We start from the raw sequence: 21,202 nt of genomic DNA on the forward strand, positions 1-21,202 counted from the left end.
TCCTGTGTTCAGATGCGACTTCTGTATCTTCCAGATCTGTCTCACGAAACCTTCTTGTCTGCTACTAAATTGGCCCCTCTGCACAGACTTTTGAAACTGGATTTCCTTTCATCTTGAGGGAAATCTGTCGACAAATTTGATATCAACAGGGGCCAACGATGACAAATAATTCTGGCCCTGAGGGCTTAGTGTGCGGTTCCAATCTGAAACAGATCTGATCCCTACCAGGATGGTCTCAGCTTCTCTCTGTGGCTTCAAGTGTGTTCCCTGTGTCACAGCAGCTCAATCTGCATGACTAAATTCTGGGATTCCCACAGCCCTTTCCTTAGAACAACTCATGCAGGCCAGCAGAGCTGGCCCTGGAACATAGGTTTCAACTGTGTGGGGTCACCTATTTGTGGATTTCCCCCCCCAATCCTTATTTTCAGTGCATGAGTCATTATGCCTGTAAATAAATATGATCTGCTATTGATCTGTTCATTTCTGACATCCAGGACATAGATATTTTAACAGGAGAACATCTGCTCTGTATAACTTGATGTTGTTGATGTTGTTGGACCGCGTCTCTGTGTTTGCTTGTCCTGTATGACAGAATTGCTGCCGTCAGGTATGATTTGTCTTATTAAGGGTGTTATGTGCTTCATTTATGGTCTGTTCCTTCCAAATCTCCCTCCCCTGCTTCTGATGGTGAAGCATTTCTCCTGTTAGAAGGACAATATGTGCGTGATTGTGTGGTCTGTGTGAGGATGTCTGTGTGGGTGTTTAAATGGATGTGAGTGTGTTTGTGTATGTGTGATTAATGTCTGTGTCATTATGTGAGTGTTTTTATTATGTGATTAGTAGTGGAAGTGTGTGTTTGTGTGTGTAAGAGAGAGAGAAAGAGAGAGAAACCGGAATGAGGGTTTGTGAGTATGTATGAGTATGTGTGATGAGAATGAGAGTATGTATGTGTGTGGGTGGGTGACTTTGGTAATGAATGTGAATGTGTGTGACTGTGTATGTGTGAGTAACTACATGTGACTGTATATGTGTGTGAATGGTGAATGACTTAAGTATGTGTGAGAGCGTGAGTCCGCATGTGTATGTGGGAGTGTGTGACTGTATGTTTGCAAGTGTGTGTGAGAGGCTGTGATTGTGTGTGTGAATGACTGAGAATATACATGTATAAGGGTGTATGTGTGTGTGTATGCGAGTTTGTGTGAGTGGTGTGATTGTGTTTGTGTGAATGATTGCTTGAGTGTGTTGTGTGTAAGCATGCATATATTAGAGTAGATGTGTGTGTGCAAGTGTGTGTGAGCAGCTGTGATTGTGTTTGAGTAAATGATCATGTTTGAGTGTGTGTGAGCATGCATGTATAAGTGTGTGTGTATGTGTGTGAGGGTGTGTGAGCAGCTGTGATTGTGTCTGTGTGAATGACTGTGTTTGAGTGCGTGTGAGCATGCATGTATAAAAGTGTGTGTGTATGTATGTGTGAGTGTGTGGTGTGTCTATTAACACCAGATGCTGGTGCTGTTGGAGGAGTTGGCTTCCCCATTGCCTGCTTTGGCTGGACTGGTATTTGGGGACCTTAGTAGGACTCACTCTTTTCTTGAGGTGAGCAGCATCTTCAGAGACCCAGAATGCATGTGGACATTAGATCCTGGCAATCAGAATTCTGGGCTGAGGGGGCTGAAGGGCCTGGTAGTCCTGCACACCCCCATTAGCGGGCTGAGGGGGCTGGTAGTCCTGCCCTGCCCCCATTTTCAACACGCCACCTGGAAAAATGGGAAACTCACCTATGAATTCTTGACTTCCAAATGCCGTGTGCATTGTCACTCCCATAACTGTTGCCCTTCTGGATGGTTCTCTCCAGAGTGGAGAATGCTGGGAACCCTGGGAAGGGTCTTCCAGGTCCACTTCTTTGTGGAGGAGCTGGGTGTGTGCAGGATCCTGCGGCTCTAACCAGTCATCTTGTCACTCTTGTGGCTGTCACCTGGGCCTTCCCTCCCCGGCAATGCTCTGTACTGACACGGAGATGAACATTTGCAGATTCCGTCAAGCCATCAGAATCTGTTGACAGCTCAGCTAACCAGGCTCCCAAGGATGCCAGGGGCCAACAATACAGACCTCTCAGAATTGATTCAGGAAAGCTGCTAAAGGACTGCACAGCACAGACCTAAGGGCGGGAGAGTATGATTTCCAGAGCTGTCATGGTTCAGGACTTCAAATCTGCCTCTGCAACTGAATTGGAGAAGGTGTGCAAAGGCAGGAAATGACCCCCCTCCCCCACCGCCGGCAGAACTCCGAAATCCCTGCCAAATATTCTGAAGAAGCTCAGGGCTGGGTTCTGAGACTAGATTTTAAGTCTGGGTGTTTTTATTTCTGTGGGGGCACATCCAAGCGTGCCCAGGTGATTCTCTTTGGCTTTAGCTTTATTTCTACGTGAAGATATTAATTTGGAAGTATTTTGTGACTATTCAGTCTTCACTTCCTGGATCTGATCTGCCATTCTATATTATTACTGGGCACTTAGCAAGTTGATAACCCATCAATAACCACAGAGACAGCATCATTAGACTTCCAGACTTATTCTGCTGCTGCTTTAGAATCATTTCATAGTTGTGGAATTAGCCCAGAGCGGTAATAGTGGTGGATTACCATTTTTTTTTGTCTCTTGACTTAAAGGTTAACTTAAAGGTTGTTTTGAAGAAAGTATGTATCAATTTGTACTAGTGGCTGGGGTGACAATTTACCAGTTCTCTCAGCATTTCTGAGTCTGACTAAAATAGTAATTTAGGAGCTGGGTCAGGCCTCATGCTTAGTGTGTGCAAGGCTTTGATTTTGATGGGCACCCCAAGCACAACTGGGTGTGGTCCCTATTAAGGAAAAAAAAAAGGTGACTAGATGGCTCAAAGGACCCAGCATATCCTTTGCATGTGCATCTGTGTCTAATCCCTGAGCACAAAGCCAGGAGTAATCCCTGAGAACTCCTGGGTATGCCTCTTCCCCTAAAATAGGTGCCCATTATTACTATTATTTTGGTTTTTGGGCCTCACCTGGTGTTGCTCCAGGCTTCCTCCTGGCTCTGTGCTCAGAGATCACTCCTGACAGGCTCAAGGGATTATATGGGGTGCTGGGGATTGAACCAGGGTCAGCCAAGGGGAGGGGGCTGCCCTTCCCGCTGTACCATCTCCCTGAACCTGCTCATTCACTTTTTTTTTTTGTCCAAGTGTACAGAGTGGTCATGGGTAGCATGTTGGGAGTTTTGTGTGGATTGTTTCAACCCGGGCATACTCCCATCCTGAGTTCTTTCTTCCTGGCCCAGTTTAGAGTGCTTGGTGGAAACATTTCTCTCCCTTATTAAGTGGCTCACAGGTTTCCCACCCCCCTACCCTGCAAAAGGTCATTTATAAAAGTAAGAATTTCTTGGGAGCTTTATGCAAACTAGTTAATCACCTGCATTACAAAGAAGCACCCTTCTTCCCGCTCTGGGCTTGTGAGAGAACATTTCTCTTGGTAATTGGTGCAGCTTTTTGGGTCCTTCTCTGAAGATGAAAAGAGCTCTGTGAATAGCAGGGTTATTTAGTGCCTCATTGTTCCAGGCAGAAGAGAACAAGGAGCCCTTCTGGCCTGAGACAATGGGACGTGAGGGCTGGTGAGGAGAGAGGTGTAAAATTTTCCTTTCTGGGTGGAATCAGCCCAGCATTGGAAGAACTGCGTGTTCGAACTCCAACTTGGTCACAAGTTTGAATGAAAGGCAAGATATTTCTGGATGCCAGTCACTATGCTTTTTCTTTCTTCCCTATCTCCAAGAGTAGGATTTGCACCTAAATATCTGCAGGAGACTCATTGTTCCTAGATTTGATAGCGATGCAGAAAAAATTTTGCAAGACTCCTTTGGGAACAGCGGCTCTACAGGGCACGGGATAGAATCTTTGATCCTGTGGGCTTTTGAGGGGACCCGAGTCTGCATTCCTGAGGGTATTTTCTCTGTTTTTTTTTCCCTCTCTCCAGTCCCGAAAGTCGGGGAAGTAAGGTCCCCCCAGACCCTATGCTTTTCCCCTGAAATCTTCCGTGCTTGGTGCAGAGTGACCCAAAGGGCAGAGTGACCCTATGTTTGGACATAGTTGATGGGATCCTCAACGTCTATTGAGTTGCTTTGAGTTAGTGTTCTGATATCAGCAGCGAGTTCATTCACTACAATCTTATCTACAATTTTTTTGTTTTGAGTTTGAGCTCCCACCCCCACCCCAAACCCGCTCAGGGGTGACTCTTCCTGCGATGGCAGAGAGTAGACTGGCTTGGCTACGTGCGATCCAAGTATGTATCTATTCCACCAACTATGGCTCCGGCCCTGAGAACTGTGTCTTGAGAATTAGGTTGTCTTCTGGAAATGTCTCAGCCATTCCTTCTTTGCATCTCCTCTTTCTGAAACTGTTTCTTTCTCGGTGTGTTGGCTCTCTTTGACTCATTCTTCCTGTCTTCCTGCTTCCAGCCTCTGTCTGCTCTCAGGAAGGACCATTCCCTTGTCCCTCCTCTGCTCTTGAGCCCTAAAGTGCCTTGTGATCTGAGGGTCACATTTCCTATTCTGTCCTGTTCTCACTTTTTTGTTGCCCTTTCCCCTTTATCTGTGCATTGACCCCACTCCAATCCTTACACATATGCACTCACTCGGTGTTGTCTTGCTATTGGCTTTCTGGTCTGAGTTTGGGGCTGGGGAATTATTCCTGTGCATTTGACCTTTAGTATTTTGTTCATAGAACATTTTTATATCTTGCATTGGTGGCACATGATCCTGGCCCTGTTTTCTGGGGAAAAAGATTTTTTATTTAAATTCCATTTGCTCTCTTATTTCATTAGACTCTGAGCTTGCTTATTTATGTGTGCTCTCTTTTCGTCCATCTGGTGCCTCGAGTTCCACTAGCCTGGATCACTTTTAAAAAAAAAAGGATTCTTGGGTCATACCTGGCGTTGCTCAGGGGCTGCTCCTGGTTCTGTGCTCAGGAGTACTCCTGGAGAGTTTGGGGGATTATACACGGGACAAGAATTTCCACAAATTCAAGTCAAGGGCCTTAACCCCTGTTTATTCTTGGACCAGCAGTATTTTGGTTAAAAATTTATTTTTTTTTTCTGAGCACAGTGGTTTCCAATACTGCTAATGATGGGGTTCCACGCATGCAATGTCCCCACTCTGCACTTTCCACCACAGTGTCTGTTTTCCTACAACAAAGTCCCATGTCCCCTGCCCTTGCTAAGCTCAATTCCATTTCAGTTCTCAATTTCACAGAATCTGTTTGTCTCAGATGATCTGTTATTCTCTTATCATATATTCTGTCCCACATCCATAACTTCTGGCTAACTCCACTCAGCATGCAGTGGCAGATTGCACAATTTTGTCTCTTTTGTAGAGTTGAGTCATATTTTGGTGTGTGTCTGTTCCACAGTTTCTCTATCCTGTCAGCTGTTCTCGGACACTCAGGTTGTTTCCAGAGTTTGGCTAATAAGAATAGTTCTGCAGTAAACACAGGGGTGCAGATTGCTTTTGGCAGTAATGTTTGTGGGCCTTTGGGTAGATGCTGAGATGAACAGTCACTGCTTCAGAGAAGACAGACAGATGGCCCATGGGTATAAAAAAAACATTCGCTATCTCTTACCATCAATGCAAGCCAGAACAGCACTTAGGTAGCACCACACCCCAGTGAGGCCACATCAAGGAGAACAAAAACAACCAGTGCTGGTGTGGATATTGGGCAAAAGGATGGCACCACCCTTAGCGGGAAAAGTCAGCTTGGTGGTCCAGCCTCTGGAAAACAATATGAACACTTCTCAAAAAACTTTTAACAACATTATCTCTTAAGGCACAGTGATTTACATAGTTATACATAGTTGAATTTCAATGTTCCAAAACCAGTTGCAGCCCCAGTGTCTGCTTCCCTCCAACAATGTCCCCAGGTACCCCCTGATGCCTGGTCAGTCTTCTTGGCTGGTACATTTGCAAGTTTGGTCATTGGAGTTTAGCTCCCATGCTTGCAATATTGTGGGCTCTGTAGTTTGTAGATGTATGTCTGTACATTTACCATATATGTTCTGTATATACCCATACCACACCTCTTCACCACCATAACTCGAGTTATTCATTGTTCAGCAATTCTTGGCTCAGAGTTGCTGCTACTTTCCAGAGTTTGGAATCTCTCTGCAGAGTCCTGGAGGTAGAAATGGCTCAAGGACCATCAGCTTGGCCTTGGTGTAGTGTGTGGGTTAGAGTCAATGGGAATCTAGGGACCAACAGATCATGTCCATAATGTCCAACGGAACACAAACCCTCGTTGCTGAGAAATTTGATAAGCATACCACCCTGATCCCTACTCAACAAACTTCTCTGTCTCCTGATACCTGTGGCTGAGCATAGAAGTGTGTCCAGGTTCTGTGCTGTCCCCCAAAGCCAGGCCTATGGAACTGGCAAAGCTATCTCTCTCCCCTCACTCTACCCACTGGGACACCAGCTCTTTTAGCTTTTGCTTTACTTTTCCCTTAGACTTAGTGATTTGACCAGATCCAAAGTTGATTTCCCACGTACCCTGAGGCCTCATGTCCCCACGCTGTATCCTTCCTGTGTCTCCCTCTGCCTCCACCTCCACTCCTGGTCCTACAATGGTCCTACAGCTTTTTTCCACCCCCTTCTCTGACCACCTTAATAGCCTTGTGTTTTTCCTCTGGACAGTCTCTGATGACCTCATGCCTAGTCTTCATGCCGTTAACTTGATTTTCCACAGTGTCTGTTCTGTTCCTCTCTGCGTCTTAATTTTTCAGCCCTGCCACAATGTCGTGTTGCCTCACTGCTTATTTGTTTAGCTCTGCCGTCTCCCTTTTATTTTATTCAGGTATTTTATAATCTCGTCTTTGGAATCATGTTTAATTTGATCCACAGCTTTATTAAGTTAGGAAGAAGAAAGACACAGCAGTCTGTTCTCATCCTGGCCTTTTTATGTATGTATTTATTTAGTTTCCAGATGCTTCTTTGTATCTGGCTAAGCCATCTTTGTCCTTGTATTTGTTCTGTTTTAGTTTTTGCCTTCTTGGGTCACAACTGGCAGTGCCCAGGGTTTATATTCCTGGCTCTGTACTCAAGGATCACTCCTGGTGGGCTCAGGAGACCATATCGGGTGTTGGAGATTGAATCCAGGTCAGCCACATGCAAATCCAGTGCCCTCCGCACTGTGCTATCACTCCTATCCCTATCCTATTCATGAGTTTTGAACTTTCATTCATTCACCCACGGTCCCCCAAGGCTTATGTCTGGTTCTTTCCAGTTTCCTCTCTTTCATGTCTTGGAGTTGAGCTTTTCTGACTGCGAATTGTGTCAGCCCCCCATCCCCCGCCCTGTGGCATCACTGGAGAAATTGGTAAAAGGTTTCAGAATGGGCCAAGACTAGAACTTCAGAAACCAACCACTGTTATGAACCCAGCTTTCTGACAGTTGCTCTCCCGGGTTGCATTTCTGGGCCACAAAGCGGTCATGAGTAGACAGTTGAAGAATCTCCACCCTGTACTTGTCCCTAACTAATCATTGGCAAATTCACAGCGTGGCACCGGGCAGCGTGTCTTTGAGGGGACATGGGTGGGCAATGGTCAGAGGAGGAGATACCCCTTACCCCCTTCATCTGTCATGTGGGCTTCCTAGGGGTCCCAACCTGATGGAATAGACCATGTGTGTCTCCTGGGGTGACCGTTGGCTGGGAATCACGCACCAGCCCCGCTGGAAGGAAGATCGCTTCCATGTGTGAACTCTCCTATGATTTTTTAGAAAAGGAAAAAAAGTTAAAGCCTTTCTCGTGCCTGTGCTCCTAAAAATAGTATCTCAGAGCTGTGCAGCCGCCACTTGGGGAATCAGAAATAAAGGGAAAGAGTTTGGAATTTCTCTGGGGAGTCCTGGAGGTAGAAATGGCTCAGGGATCTTCAGCTTGGCCTCAGTGCAGTGCTTGGGGTAGAGTCAACGGGAATGTGTGGGGTTTTCGTTTGTTTGTTTCTGGGTTTTGAGCGATACCCAGCTGTGCTCAGGGCTTACTCCTGGCTCTGCGCTCAGGTATTACTCCCGGAGGTGCCTGGGGGGCCTTGTGGGGTACCGGGGATCAAGCCTGGTCAGCTGTGTGTGCACTGCAAGCACCCTCCCTGCTGTCTTATTGCTTCGACCCATACATATGGCTGATCCCCGCAGGTGCAGCAGTTCTGTGGGGAGCCAGCAGATGTCTATAAAGGTCTCAGCGGGCTTCAGGGGGCCTCCTCCAGGAAGGGCAACCTGGAGGTGCCCTGGCGGTGCCCTCTGCTGGGCTGGGGCGGTGCGGGCGAGTGAGGCATCATGTGGGAATCACTCCCCTTGAATGGAGTCACACCCGTAGCAACTCACACACCGCAGCAGACACGACACTTATAGGGCAGAGGGCTGGGGTGGAGCTTAGGCGCAGAGCTCAAGCTTCCATCTGCACCCCTAGCATGGCGTGCACCCCTCTCCCTGCACCCTGCAGCTAAAGGATGGCATGCGGGACCTGGCAGCGTCCAGGGGAGAGGAGGGAGAACAGCATCAGGGGCAGGGGTGGCATCTTGCACTGAAGACCGGACACTCTGTAATTCGATGTTTGCCTGGAGATATTGCTTTGGTGGAAACACTGTTTCTGGCAGTGCTCCTCATCAGAGACAACTCTCTGTAGTTTTTTACATCATTGTCTTAGATAGGAGCCACACCCAGAGATGCTTCAGAGCCAGGGCCAGCCAGTCCCTAGAGCCCTCTTGAATGCAGGGCTACCCTGGAGGGCCATGAAATACAGGGGATCCAAACACTCACTCCGAAGTTCTCTATTTTCAAAATTTTCTGCAGGTCATGAAAAGTTTTTCCTGAGCCTGCGAGAGCTTTACATTGTCCCCAGCTTGAAATATTGAAATATTCCCAGTACTAAGAGTTGCATCTTGAAGTATGCCACACCTTGAGTGTTACCTACAGGGTGTGTGTGTGTGTGTGTGTGTGTGTGTGTGTGTGTGTAAGAGAGAGAGAGAGACAGAGATAGAAAGAGATCCTTGGAGCCCGCTGGAGGGACAGTGGGGACCTGTTTCTGTTAAGACATAGGTTTGTGGAGAAATGTACTGGACCCCAGGGATACAGCTTGTAGAGGACAGCATCCAGCTCTGCCCGCCTTTCTCTGTACCAACAGACACTCCAGAAAGAAACAAAGCAAGGGGAGCAGAGAATATGTCGGAAAGCATGACGGGTGGGTGGCTGCAGGCTGTCCCTCCAGCTGGGAAGGTGAGAGGTGCTGGGAGTAGAAATTCACACAGAATTGATATGGGAGTGTTGAATCTGCAGGTGCTTCCAGAATCCTCGGGCTGGGGAGTGGACACAACTGTCAATGAGTGTTCTGAAACGTGCATGTGTGCATGCATACATGCATGTGTGTATGTGTGTGTGTGTGTGTGTGTGTGTGTGATGTGGTGTGTGTGTGTGATGTGGTGTGTGTGTGTGATGTGGTGTGTGTGTGTGTGTGTGTGATATTCAGAAGAAAGGAAATTGTGTTTTAGAGTGAGCAATCTGATTTTTAGAGCTTAGTTCTGGATGCCTTTTTGGCAAATTTCTTTTTCTTTTTCCGCTGGTTTTGGGGTTGGATTCCCTATTCTTTTATTTCTTACTGTTTTGTACTAGCTTATTCCTTATTCTGGATATGAGGCTGTTGTCAGACCCAATATCTCACCGATCAGGGAAAATCTGACTTTTGGTTTATTACTCTGTAATGCTAAGTCAAAAATATGGTTGGCATAAAGACTCAATTGATAAAAGAAGCAATCTTGGTGTTACATAAATATGAATGTTTATTCTCCAGCAATTTTCCCTGCAAACAAGGAATTAGACACTGATCTATGGCTCTCAGTTTTATATCCTTTTCCCTTCTCAACTACACAGAAACAGAGAAAAGTATTTGGTAGCTTCATATAATAATCTTGAATGTCAGTTTGTAACTCCTAGAAAGATAATAGCCATAGAAATGAAAGATAGCCTATTATTTATCATCAGAATCACAGTAATCTATAGCAAAGATTTGATTATTTGGGGAGATTGATTATTTTTTTTTCTTTTTGAGATTGATTTTTAAAACATGGTTCCTTAAAGTGTATTTAAAACAAACACTTTATTGAGGTATGATTGCCTTGTCAAAAATGTGCATAGTTAATTGCATAGAATTGGGTGGAGTTGTAGATAAATATATATATTTCTGTGAAATCCTCTCATCCACCCCAATCATTCCCATCAATTCCCAAATTACTGGCCATCTTTTTTTAAATGGAAGTTATCATTTCAGGGAAAGAAGATTTACACTCTCAGTCTCTTAGTAGGTCCACGGGAAAAGACTAGTTATAGAACTGGAGGTTTGGGGATTATAGGGTTACGCTTCCTGACCCAGACTGTCCTTGGCACTCTCCTCACCACCAGCCACGTTCCATCCCAGTCAGTGGCTCAGGTGCAATTTGTCCCTCTGTCTCTGGTTTTATGAATTATTTGATTGAGGGGAACCTGGCAAGAGACTGGGAGGTCTCTTGGCTGTTTTCTGGTGAGGATTCAAGAATGTGGTTCTGGAGATTACTGGGTCACTGGGCAGTGCTGGGGTACAAACCAGACAGGCACCTTCACCTGGTCCCTGACTATGTTCGTCCACATGTCCCCCACCCTTCATGCAGGCTTTAATAGGATGAGGTGGTGCTGCCAGGGCCAGTACCAGGGTGAAACCAAGGTCTCATGCACTGAATGCTCATACCACCGCCCCAGTGCTCCATCTGGGAAACCCAGGCCATGGTTTCCATATACTCATTTTGTTTTGGGGGGGTCTACACCTGGTGGTCTTTAGGGCTTACTCCTGGCTCTGTGTACAGGCATCCCTCCTGACAAAGACCATCTGGGTGCCAGGGATGCCACCACGGGTGGCTGAGTGCAAGGCCAGTGCCTTTCCTGCTTGCCCGTCTCTTGGGCGACTAGTTCTTATTCCATTAACAACAGCATCACCTGTGACCAAGCAAGTTTCACTGGCTCCTAGCTCAGATCACATCAGTTTTCTGGCTCTTGGTCTGGTTGCCTGGAGAGGATATATCTTGCCCCCCAAAAGTGATTGAGTACACCAGCCTCTGATCACCACTTGGGAGGTTCCCCCCCGCCGCCCCAACACACACAAAAAAACAAATAAAAATGATTCCAGTCTGCACTCCTGTGAGGTGCCCAACCACAGAATCATCACACCACGTCTGTAGGAGCCACAGAAAAATTATTTACAATTCTTTTCTTTTTCCTTTTAAGGATGAGAAGAATCAAGTTTTAACCACCAACATTTGGCTGCAGATGGTAAGTTGAGACCTGCCTGTCTGTGTAGGAAATCCCAGGTCCCCACCCCCACCCCCCCGAGTCAGGACTTGGCCCCAGCCGCTCACACGGGCACCATGGGGACACAAAGCCTTTGGATGTGAAACTCACCTCCTGCTGGGTTCTGCCGGCTGTCTCAACCCCAGAGCACTGGGGAGCAGTTTTAGAGGTGCCTCATTGCAAAGCACTGGTGAATGGCAGGAGCACATCATCATCATCATCATCATCATCATAATTATTACTATTTTGTTTTGGGGGTCACACCCAGCAATGCTCAAGGGCTGTTCCTGCCTCTGCACTCAAGCGTGCCCCCTGGTGGTGCCCTGAGGATTTGGAGCTGGGGATTCAAACCCTGGCCAATGAGGTACCAGGCAAACGCTTTATTAGCCCCTGTTCTAGCTCTCTGGCCCTATTTTTAATTTTAAAAAAGGGGTTTTTGTTTGTTTGTTTGTTTTGGGTCCACACTCAGTGTTGCTCAGAGGTTACTCCTGGCTCTGCGCCCAGGAATTACTCCTGGCAGTGCTCAGGGAACCACATAGGATGCTGGGAATCGAATCTGGGTTAGCTGTTTGCAAGGCAAGTGCCATATCTGCTGTCCTTTCCCTCCAGCCCCTATTTTTTTTGAAGTAAATAGATTTTATTTAGAGGTTTCTGAGGGAAGGAGGAAGGGATAAGAGGAAAAGAAAAAACAGTAGGAGTAATGCGCTCAAGAAAGAACGCGGGCTTCTCCAAGGGTGGAGGAAGCTCCACACACATCCTAGCACTGGACACGAAAGCATGAAAGTACACATCTCAAGGGGGGAGATGCAGGCGACACATGTGCTCGGGCACCACAATTGCTCGGCCACGTGGGCACAAGCAGCACATGTGCTCAGGCAGCGTATGCGCCTCCAGCCCCTATTTTTAATTAAAAACTGAAACAATAAGCCAATATTGTTTTATACAATATTGTGGGTATTCCGTGATGACCACAAGACTCCCCCCATTATCCCAAGACAACCCCTGCATTTCCAAGTCCAGGACCGGGGTGCTACAGTGCCCCCAGCCCTCCAACTCCCCCAAAACTCATTGCCCTTGAAAAGTGCAGTTGAATCCTTATTGGATCTTTGGTGTTTTCTTAAGATCCTAATCACTTCCCACTCCACTAACCCTGCAAGAGGTTTGAATCACTGTATTCCAGTGATGCTTCTTTTTTTTTTTCAGCCTGGCCTCTGAAGTTCGAAGCCACATTTAATTAATTACAAATGCCATCACTGCCATCTGATCATCAATACTGTTGGACAGTAGGGTGCTTAATGGCCACTGTTCCTTTCACCCTGACTCCCCAACCCTACCTTCCAGCCAGTCTAAAACCCAGTTGTGACCTAAGGAAAGATGGAATCTGCAGTTCACTGCAGCGTTGAAAGAACTGAGGGCCAGGTGTTAAGTGAAATAAGTCAAAGAGAAAAGGAATTTGGGATACAGAGAGAAACTGAGGGAATGATAGTATTAAATGATGATAGACACTTGACCTTGGATGAGCTCGGATGCCAGTGGGTGAGGGGATGATAAGAGTGACAAGAAGTGACATAGATGCCAGTGGTGGAGGGTCTGAGGAATTTGGTCCCTTCACCACCAGTGAAGGGACAGAAACTTTGTACATTAGAACTGTAAACCTTAACAGTAATGTCACCATGTTACCTAAACTGTAACATAAAATTACAAAAAGGAAATTCATCCATATTTCCTAATATCAGCCCTCAGCATTTCAATCCACACAACTATATTGGTAACAATCTGTAATTTTTTAATATTTTGGCTTTTTAGGTCACACCCAGTGATGTTTAGGGTTTATTCCTTGCTCTGTACTCAGGAATTACTCCTGACAGTGCTTGGGGGATCATATCAGATACCAGGGATTGAACATGGGTTGGCTGTGTGCAAGGCAACCCCCCCCTGCTCCCTGTACTATCACTCCAGCCCCAACAAGCTCTTCCTGAATCGAGCAGTTTGCTCACCTCCTCTTTCCCCACTCTACTTTTTAAAAATTTTTTATTTTTTAAATTTTTAATTTTATTCTTTAATTAGTGAATCACCATGAGGGTACAGATACAGATTCACACATTTTAGAACTTGTTTTTCCCTCATACAATGTTCACAAATACATCCCTCCACCACTGCCCATTCTCCACCACCAATAAACCCAGTATCCCTCCCCCCCAATCCCATCTCTCCTCACCCCACCCTGCCTCTGTGGCAAGGTATTCCCTTTTGGTCTCTCTCACTCTCCAATTGGGTGTTGTAGTTTGCAATAGGGGTATTGAGTGGCCATTGTGTTCAGTCTCTAGTCTACTTTCAGCACACATCTCCCTTCCCGAGCGGGATCTCCAACCACATTTTACTTGGTGTTCCCTTCTCTATCTGAGCTGCCTTTTCCCCCAGCAAGTGAGACCAGCTTCCAAGCCATGGAGCCAACCTACTGGTACTTATTTTCCCCACTCTACTTTCACATCCAATTTTTACCCTATGTCTTAGAATTTTCTGTTAGAAAATCTTTTCTTCATTGCCTCATCCTGGTTCTCTGCGATGTAAATATGAACCTGAACCTTTTGCCTTGAAACTAGTGTTACATTTCTTTCTTCTGCATTGATTTAGGACTCCAGTGAATATGACTCGTAATTCATTGCGGTGTTGCAAATGATGAATTTTAATAAGTGTGAAGCATTTAAAAAAAAAAAAGTAAAGTCACCTACCAGAGATGGGACTTGGTCATAAAAATACATCTTGGGGGTGGGAGCTACCAAGAAGTGTTTAGGGTCTGGGGTCCTTTTGGTGATACCAGGCCTGGTTCAATATTTGGGTCCAGTAGTCCTGGGTTCTGCCAAGGCCAACCGAATGTGGGGCTTTGCTTTAAATGAATTAATGTCTTCACAGATGAATTTTCTATTGCGTGGAATGAGACACTGACAGGTTTCCCCATTAGCTCTGTAATTTTAAGAGCAGATGTCCTTACACGTCTGGCTGGTAATGAAGAGCATTTTGTTATGGCAACTCGAATAACAATTCAGTTGCTTCAGCTGCTTCTGCCACTCACCCAGGTAAATTCATCAAGATCTGTTTGCCTGTAACTTCATGAGTGAGTCTCTCATTCTGTTGGTCTGGTCAAATGCAAAGAATTCAAGGTGTGAATCACACCTGGTCTTTGAAAGTTGGTTTTATGTTCCCTTGCTCCCTAGGCCCTGGGAGGTAGAGAGTGTTGCTAGGATATTGTGGGGAAGAGTTGGAACTTCCAGTGGGGTGGTCTTCTTTTAATGTTCTTATCAAGGCTTTTTCTTCCTGTGCTTGGGCTTGCTGTGGGCCCCCTCAATCTGCATCTCAATGGGCTTCCAGCCTTCATGGTTTTGTTCTACTTTGGCATAAAGACAAACTGACTTTTAAAAATCCACATGGAGTTTTCTTACACCTTGAGACACTCACTGCCACTGACTTTATTTTCAAACACACCAGAAAGTCAGATTGAGGGAATTTTCACTAAACTTTCCCCACACTCTCATGATTCTGTGCTTGATGCTTATCTTGCCTGGCTTCGCCCCGTTTCCGGCCACCTCTCATCCTTCTGTTGATTTAACTTCTTCTATGTTTATCTTTTTAAAATATATTATAGATCATTTGAAATCTTTCATCAGTCCCATCAAAGACCATCAACCACATCTCTTGCTGAGATTAGCTTTCTGTAAGCAACTTTGCTTTCTGTGCTTGTGAAATAAAAAATAACTGTATGCTTGGTGGAGAACTTCATTAACCTTTGGTTTCAACCTTGTCCCCATGCTTCTCCGGCCTTAATTAGCTGCAGAGAACGAATAATGCATACCAGAAACCAGAAAGAGTGGCAGGGTCTGAGGGACCTTGAACTAAATAAATGTTGGAGGTCACGATTTTATTGGTAACCTTAACAGGCTCTCAATACTGTCACCAAGAGCTGGTGCACATTCGTGGCATTCGGGGTCCCTGAGTCTGATTCCCAACACTGTGTGGTACCTTAGTCATCACTGGAAGGACCCTAGTGGTCTTCTTGAGCTCCCTTATGTGTCCCCCCCCCCCCACACTCCAAATAAAATGTCATATGTGAAAGGGCAGCTCATGGGACTTGCAGAAGTTTCCTTGTCAGTAGACTGATTTCTTCTTGAGAGCCTCTTGGAAATGCTCTGGGTGTTCCTCTTCCCCTCCACCCTCCCTTCTCCCCCTCCACTCTTCCTCATCTCCCTCCACTCTCCCTCCTCCTCTCCCACTCTCCCTTCTCCCCTCCACTCTTCCTTCTCCCCACTCTCCCTCCTCTCCCTCCACTCTTTTTCCTCCCCCACTCTCCCTCCTCCTCCCCCTCTCCTTCCCCCTCTCACTTTCCCTCCTCCCTCCATTCTACCTACTCCCCTTCTCCCCCACCTCTGCTCTCTCTTCTTCCCTTCTACTCTCCCTCTCTCCTCTACTCTCCTTTCTCCCCTCTCCTCCCCTTCCATTTCCTTCCTTCCCTCCACCCCCCTCTTTTCCCCTCTACTCTCCCTCCTCCCTGCTCCTCCCCCATACCCCCCTCTTGGTTTATGGCACTTCTCTCTAGACCTTCCTTGGCTTTATGGTGCCCTTAGATTTGCTGCTGGGGATTCCCTTCCCCACTCTCCCCCCACGTTCTTATCACCAGCCACCAAAAGCCTTGCTGTTACCACCCTGTCTGGTCTCTGCAGTGGCAGGAAATGTGCACTTCCTGCCTGGCTGCACTGCTTACAAGCAAATATCCTTGGAGCGACCTTCAACTCCATCCCTCCCTGCTCTCCTCTCTCTGCTGTGCCCCTGCATTCCTTGCTATCCTGTGTTCATCACGCATGCACACACCTGCCCCAGGGCCTTTGCACTGTCCCGCTGGCCTTGAAGAGTCTTTCTCCCAAAGCTGCAGTTGTCTCTTTTCCATTTTCTCCCCAAGGATCATTTCCATGAGTCCCACAGAGTCCTAGGTACAGTGACATGCTCTCTGCTCCTCCCCTTGCTTCTCACACTCATGTCTATGCTCAGCTTGGGCTCCTGCCTCAAGACCTCAGGAGCTGGGTAAGACTTTAAGGCCTTACATGTCAAGGTTCTGGAGCTGAAGGCCTGGATGCTGGTACTTTTCCCTTTGGGGCCTGCTGCATCCTGGTGGAAAGCTTTTCGGGACAAGCAGTCCCTCCATGACCTCCTCACAATGGAATGAGAGAGGCAGTGTAACATTTGTGGGTGCACAGACTTGTGATCCCTAGTTCCTTGCTTCATTTGAACACATTTGCCACCCTTGTCAAACCATTTTTCTGCTCACTGAACCCGATCCTCCCTTCCTTACCAGAATGTGTCACCAGGAGGCTGGGATTAGTCTAGAATCTCCACTCTTCTACCCCACCTCCCTCCCCACCCCCCAACACAGCTGGAGGCTGACTTCCATGAAATAAATTCATGAAAGGAAAATCTCAAGCCTAGGCTAGGACTGAGACAAGATAAGGCCAAGCACAGTCATCCAGATTCTCAAAGTCTATAACAGGTTCCACATTTCTCTTGCATATGGCTAACCTGGGTTTAATCCCTGGCACTTTCTATGGTTCCCAGAGCCCCACCAAGTGTGATCCTTGAGCATAGAGCCAGGAGTCGTCCCTGAGCATCATTGGGTGTGACCCAACCTCCCCAGACCAACCAACCCTGCAGTTTGGAGGTTGAGGTGGGAGCTTTCCTTAATACATAAAGCCAGGCAGGCCTCATGTCTGCTGAGAAACAGAGATACTATGAACATTTTTCTTTAAAAATGAGAAGCAAGGGCCAGAGAGAGGCCTGAAGGGTGAGGGCATTTGCCTTGCACACAGCCGATCCCTTTCAGTTTCCAACACCACATATGTTTCTTCAAGCACCCCCAAGAGTGATCCCTGAGCACGGCCTGGAGTCAGTCCTGAATGTCGCCCAGTAAGACCCGTCCACAAAAAGAAAAACAACAAAACACACACACATGAAAGAAATAGGGCTAAAGGGAACTTGTCTGCATGGATTTGATCCCTGTCATTCTACACAGAGGGGACCATAGCCTGTGTGCCAGGTTGGGGCCAGAGAGGGGCCTGTCTCCCTGGTACCCGCATTTCTCAGCCCTACTAAGGGGTTCATTTTCAGCAATATAGATGATTTGGCCTTTTAGAACACTTTTTAAATATATGTTCACATGAAATATTTTATTTATTCATTTAATTGAATCACCATGAGATACACAAAGTTGTTCATGATCGGGTTTCAGTCATTCAACGTTCCCACACCCAGTATCCACCACCAAAAAAAAAAGTAAAATAAAAATAAAACCATATTTTTCTTGTTCACAGGGTGTTGAAGTCCCCAAGACACGTTAGTCAGATGTTGAGATGAAACTTTCCATAGATAAGCACCCGCAGCTTGGGGGCCGGTCGTTGCAGACTTCTAAAATTCCTTCCAGTGCAGTTTATTTCTAATTAAGATTTCCTCTGGCAGAAGCAGCTGCAGCATCATTTGTTTCCGAGCCTTTTTGTCTCATTTACCGATTCATCTCTTCTCTGGGAGCACCTGCTGAGCGGTAGGCGTTGAACTGGGCAGGGCCTGGAGTTGGATGGCTGCGAGGCACGAAACCTCATTTCCACTTTTAGCCCTGACAGTCGAGCCGTGCCCGAGTGTGTGCCAACCCAGAAAGGGGAATATAGCCAAGCAGGGCAGCTCCCGAGACATAGGACAGGAGGCGGCCTGGAGGTATGGATGCGGGCCAGCCTGGGGGAGAGACGCTGGCTTTGCGGCAAGAAAGAGGGAAGGCAGCGATGGGGTACACTGGAGACTTGGGGGCGTAGCCCTTCTGCATGTGGGACACCCTGGTGCCTTTGCCGCAGGAATACTTAGAAAGTGTATGGTGTGTTTGTTTGAAAGAGAGTGGGTGTCAGTGGTGGCTGCCACACCAGCTCCCTGCTGGTCTAGAAAGAAGTGCACGTGTGAACCCTTACAGTGGGAAACTTCTTTCTGCCCAGCTACTTGCCATGTCCATTCATAGCATGGACATGATGTCACCTGATGTCACCAGAACCAGTGTGGGTTTTGTTTTCTCTGGCTGGGGACCAAGCCTGGCTTAAGCCAGCCCCAGAGAAGGGCTTGATAGTGAAGCTCGTCAGGGCAGGGGTAGGACAGAGTTAACGAGGAGGATGGGTAAGGAAAGCATAGAAATCTTCCCTCAGTGGGTCTATTTCCTGCCTGAGTTCCTGTTCTGAAAATCTCAGCCCACATCCTTGATCTTCCCTTTAAGGTTTTTGTTCATAAGGTCATGCTGGTGAAGGCTTGATTTTTTCTGTATTCTCAAACAGCAGTAAAGAGTGTGGAGAAAGTTCTCATTCCCTTACAGTTTTTTTTTTAATCTATTCCTTTAGTTTTTTTTGTTTTGTTTTGTTTTTTGGGTCACACCCAGCCATGCTCAGGGATTACTCCTGGCTCTGCCATCAGGAATCACTCCTGGTGGTGCTTGGGGGACGATATGGGATGCCGGGGATCGAACCCAGGTCGGCTGCATGCAAGGCAAATGCCCTACCTGCTGTGCTATCGCTCCGGCCCCTCTATTCCTTTAATTTTAAATCCATGTCCTTATTAAGGATGGAGGTGGAAATGCTTGGGGATTATTCCTAACTCTGTGTTCAGGGAGCATTTCTGCTGGTCTTGGGGAATCCTGTGTGGTCAGTCATGAGTAAGGCAAGCGCCTTAACCCCTCTACCAGCTCTTTGATCCTCTGTTGATTATTTTTCAAATTTATGAACTGTATTGATCTTATTTCATTTGGTGGAAAGAGTTTGGGCCAAACTTTGTGGTGCTTGGACACAACTTTGGACTTTGTGTAAGGCGAACTGGCACTGGTTGGCACTACCTGGCACTGATTGGTATGGATTAGCACAGTTTGGCACAGACTGGTCCCACCTGGCACAGGTGTACATGACTGGAACCTGTTGGCATGAGCTGGCACCTTTCAGCACAGAAAGGTACCACCCAGCAATGCTGGCACAGACTGACACAGCTTCGGATATGTTAGAACCACCTGGTCCAGGTTGGTCCATGCTGACACCGCCTTGATTCCTACCCTGTCTCTGGTCCTGCTTGCCCTGATTTTTCCTCCTTTGAGTGTCTTCCATTTGGTAGCACTTTCTGGTTATTGGGACCAGAGGTTTTCAACTGCTGGTTCGCTGAAATTTCCTGCCAATTCTTGGAAAAGTTATTGCCACTTAACACATGGCTTTCATTTCACACTATTAGATTTGAAAACCAATAGGCAAAATGTTATTATAAATAATGGTTTTTATTGCTGTCTTAGTGGCCCATGAAATATGTCTCCTATTTTCACTGGTTTGTGGACATAAAAAGGTTGAAAAACTACTCATTTAGCAAAGCTGAAGGAAGAGAATGTCTGCTGATCCAGTTATCTCTTCTTATTGCCAGGAGGAAGCAGAGGGTATATTTTCTCTGTGGATTGGTTTTATCATTTGGGGAGGCCCATCTGACATAATCCGATTTCATCTATGAAGAGAAAGGACAGAATCCATTTCTGGGGAGACATCTGAGCTATCCAGAAAAAAGGCCCTGACTTTACAACACAGAAGCAAAACAAAAGTCTGACTTTGGAATTCAGAGACCGTGTTTCTGGTTTAGGCTTTCCGATCTGTTTTAGGTTAATCTCTCTCACACACCCTGCTCTTTCCCTCTCCCTCCCTCTCTCTCTCCCCCTCCCCCTCTCTCCTCTCCCCCTCCCCCTCCCTCTCCTTTCCTCTCTCCCCTTTCCCTCCCCCTCCCTCTCCCACTCCTTCTCCCCCTTCCTCTCCCTCTCCCTCTTCCTCTGTCCTTCTCCCTCTCTCTCTCCCCCTCCGTCTCCCTCTCCCTCTCCCCTCTCCCCTCTCATTCCCACACCTCTTTCTGGGAGTTCTATTATTTCCCTCATGGCAGGTGAGACAGCAGAACAGATAGATGCTGGCAATGCTGCTTTTTTGGCATATCTGCCTCCTTCATCACTTCATCTCCGAGCCATAGAAATATCACGAGTTGTGCTCAGAGATGATGCAGGGAGGAGGATAAAAGGGGGGAAGTGGAAAAGGACATCCTCGTCCATAGTCCATGCTTGGAGCTCAAAATAGTTGAGTGGGAGAGCTAGTGAGGCCTGTTTGTAGGTGTTTGCAGGCCACAAGGCCCGTTCCAGAAGATACCATCCTCCTGCATTTTTCTTCAGAATCTCTAGTCTCAGGGCTCCCCACACTGGCTCCCTAGAAACCAGCTCTGAGTGCCTGGCTCCCACACTGCAGGTCCAGAATCAGAGGATCCCGTGACTCCTAAGATTCCTGGGATACTCATGAGACTCAAGGATGTATCTTAGGGGTCAGAGCAATAGAACAGCAGTGAGGGCATTTGCCTTGCATGCAGCTGACCTGGGTTTTATCCCCGACATCCCATATGGTCTTTGAGTACCGCCAGGGGTGATTCCTGAGTGCAGAGTTAGGAGTCAGCCCTGAGCACCACCAGGAGTGACCCCCAAACCAAAATTAATTAATTTAAAGCTTTGCTCTGTTCTGCTAACTCAAACCACACTGATGCTCTGTTTTTGTTTTTGGGTTTTATTGTTACTATTATTATTAAGATCGCCTGTGATGGGCATTGCCCTGCCCTGATGGTATCTGACGAGGCTCCTGCCTCTAACCCTTCAACCAACTCTGGACTTGGCTGGTCTAAATTGAGAAAGTTTGACCCATGTGTACCCACAGGTGGCCCCCGAGGACAGGGCTGAGCCTCGTGGAGGCTTCTTTGTCTCACCTGCCG

At 46.9% G+C, this 21,202-nt stretch overlaps 1 protein-coding gene across 1 annotated transcript in view; it reads left to right on the top strand.

Moving 5' to 3' along the window:
• The window catches only part of CHRNA7 (cholinergic receptor nicotinic alpha 7 subunit), a 71,225-nt gene that overhangs the window by 21,218 nt on the left and 28,805 nt on the right, over positions 1-21,202 (top strand). Inside the window, exon 3 of the mRNA XM_004617757.2 lies at positions 11,309-11,353. Within this exon, the coding sequence (XP_004617814.1) occupies positions 11,309-11,353 (45 nt within the window). The remainder of the gene's footprint in view (positions 1-11,308; positions 11,354-21,202) is intronic.

The sequence above is a fragment of the Sorex araneus genome, chromosome 6 (assembly GCF_027595985.1).
Source record: "Sorex araneus isolate mSorAra2 chromosome 6, mSorAra2.pri, whole genome shotgun sequence".
In the NCBI taxonomy this organism is placed as follows: domain Eukaryota; kingdom Metazoa; phylum Chordata; class Mammalia; order Eulipotyphla; family Soricidae; genus Sorex; species Sorex araneus.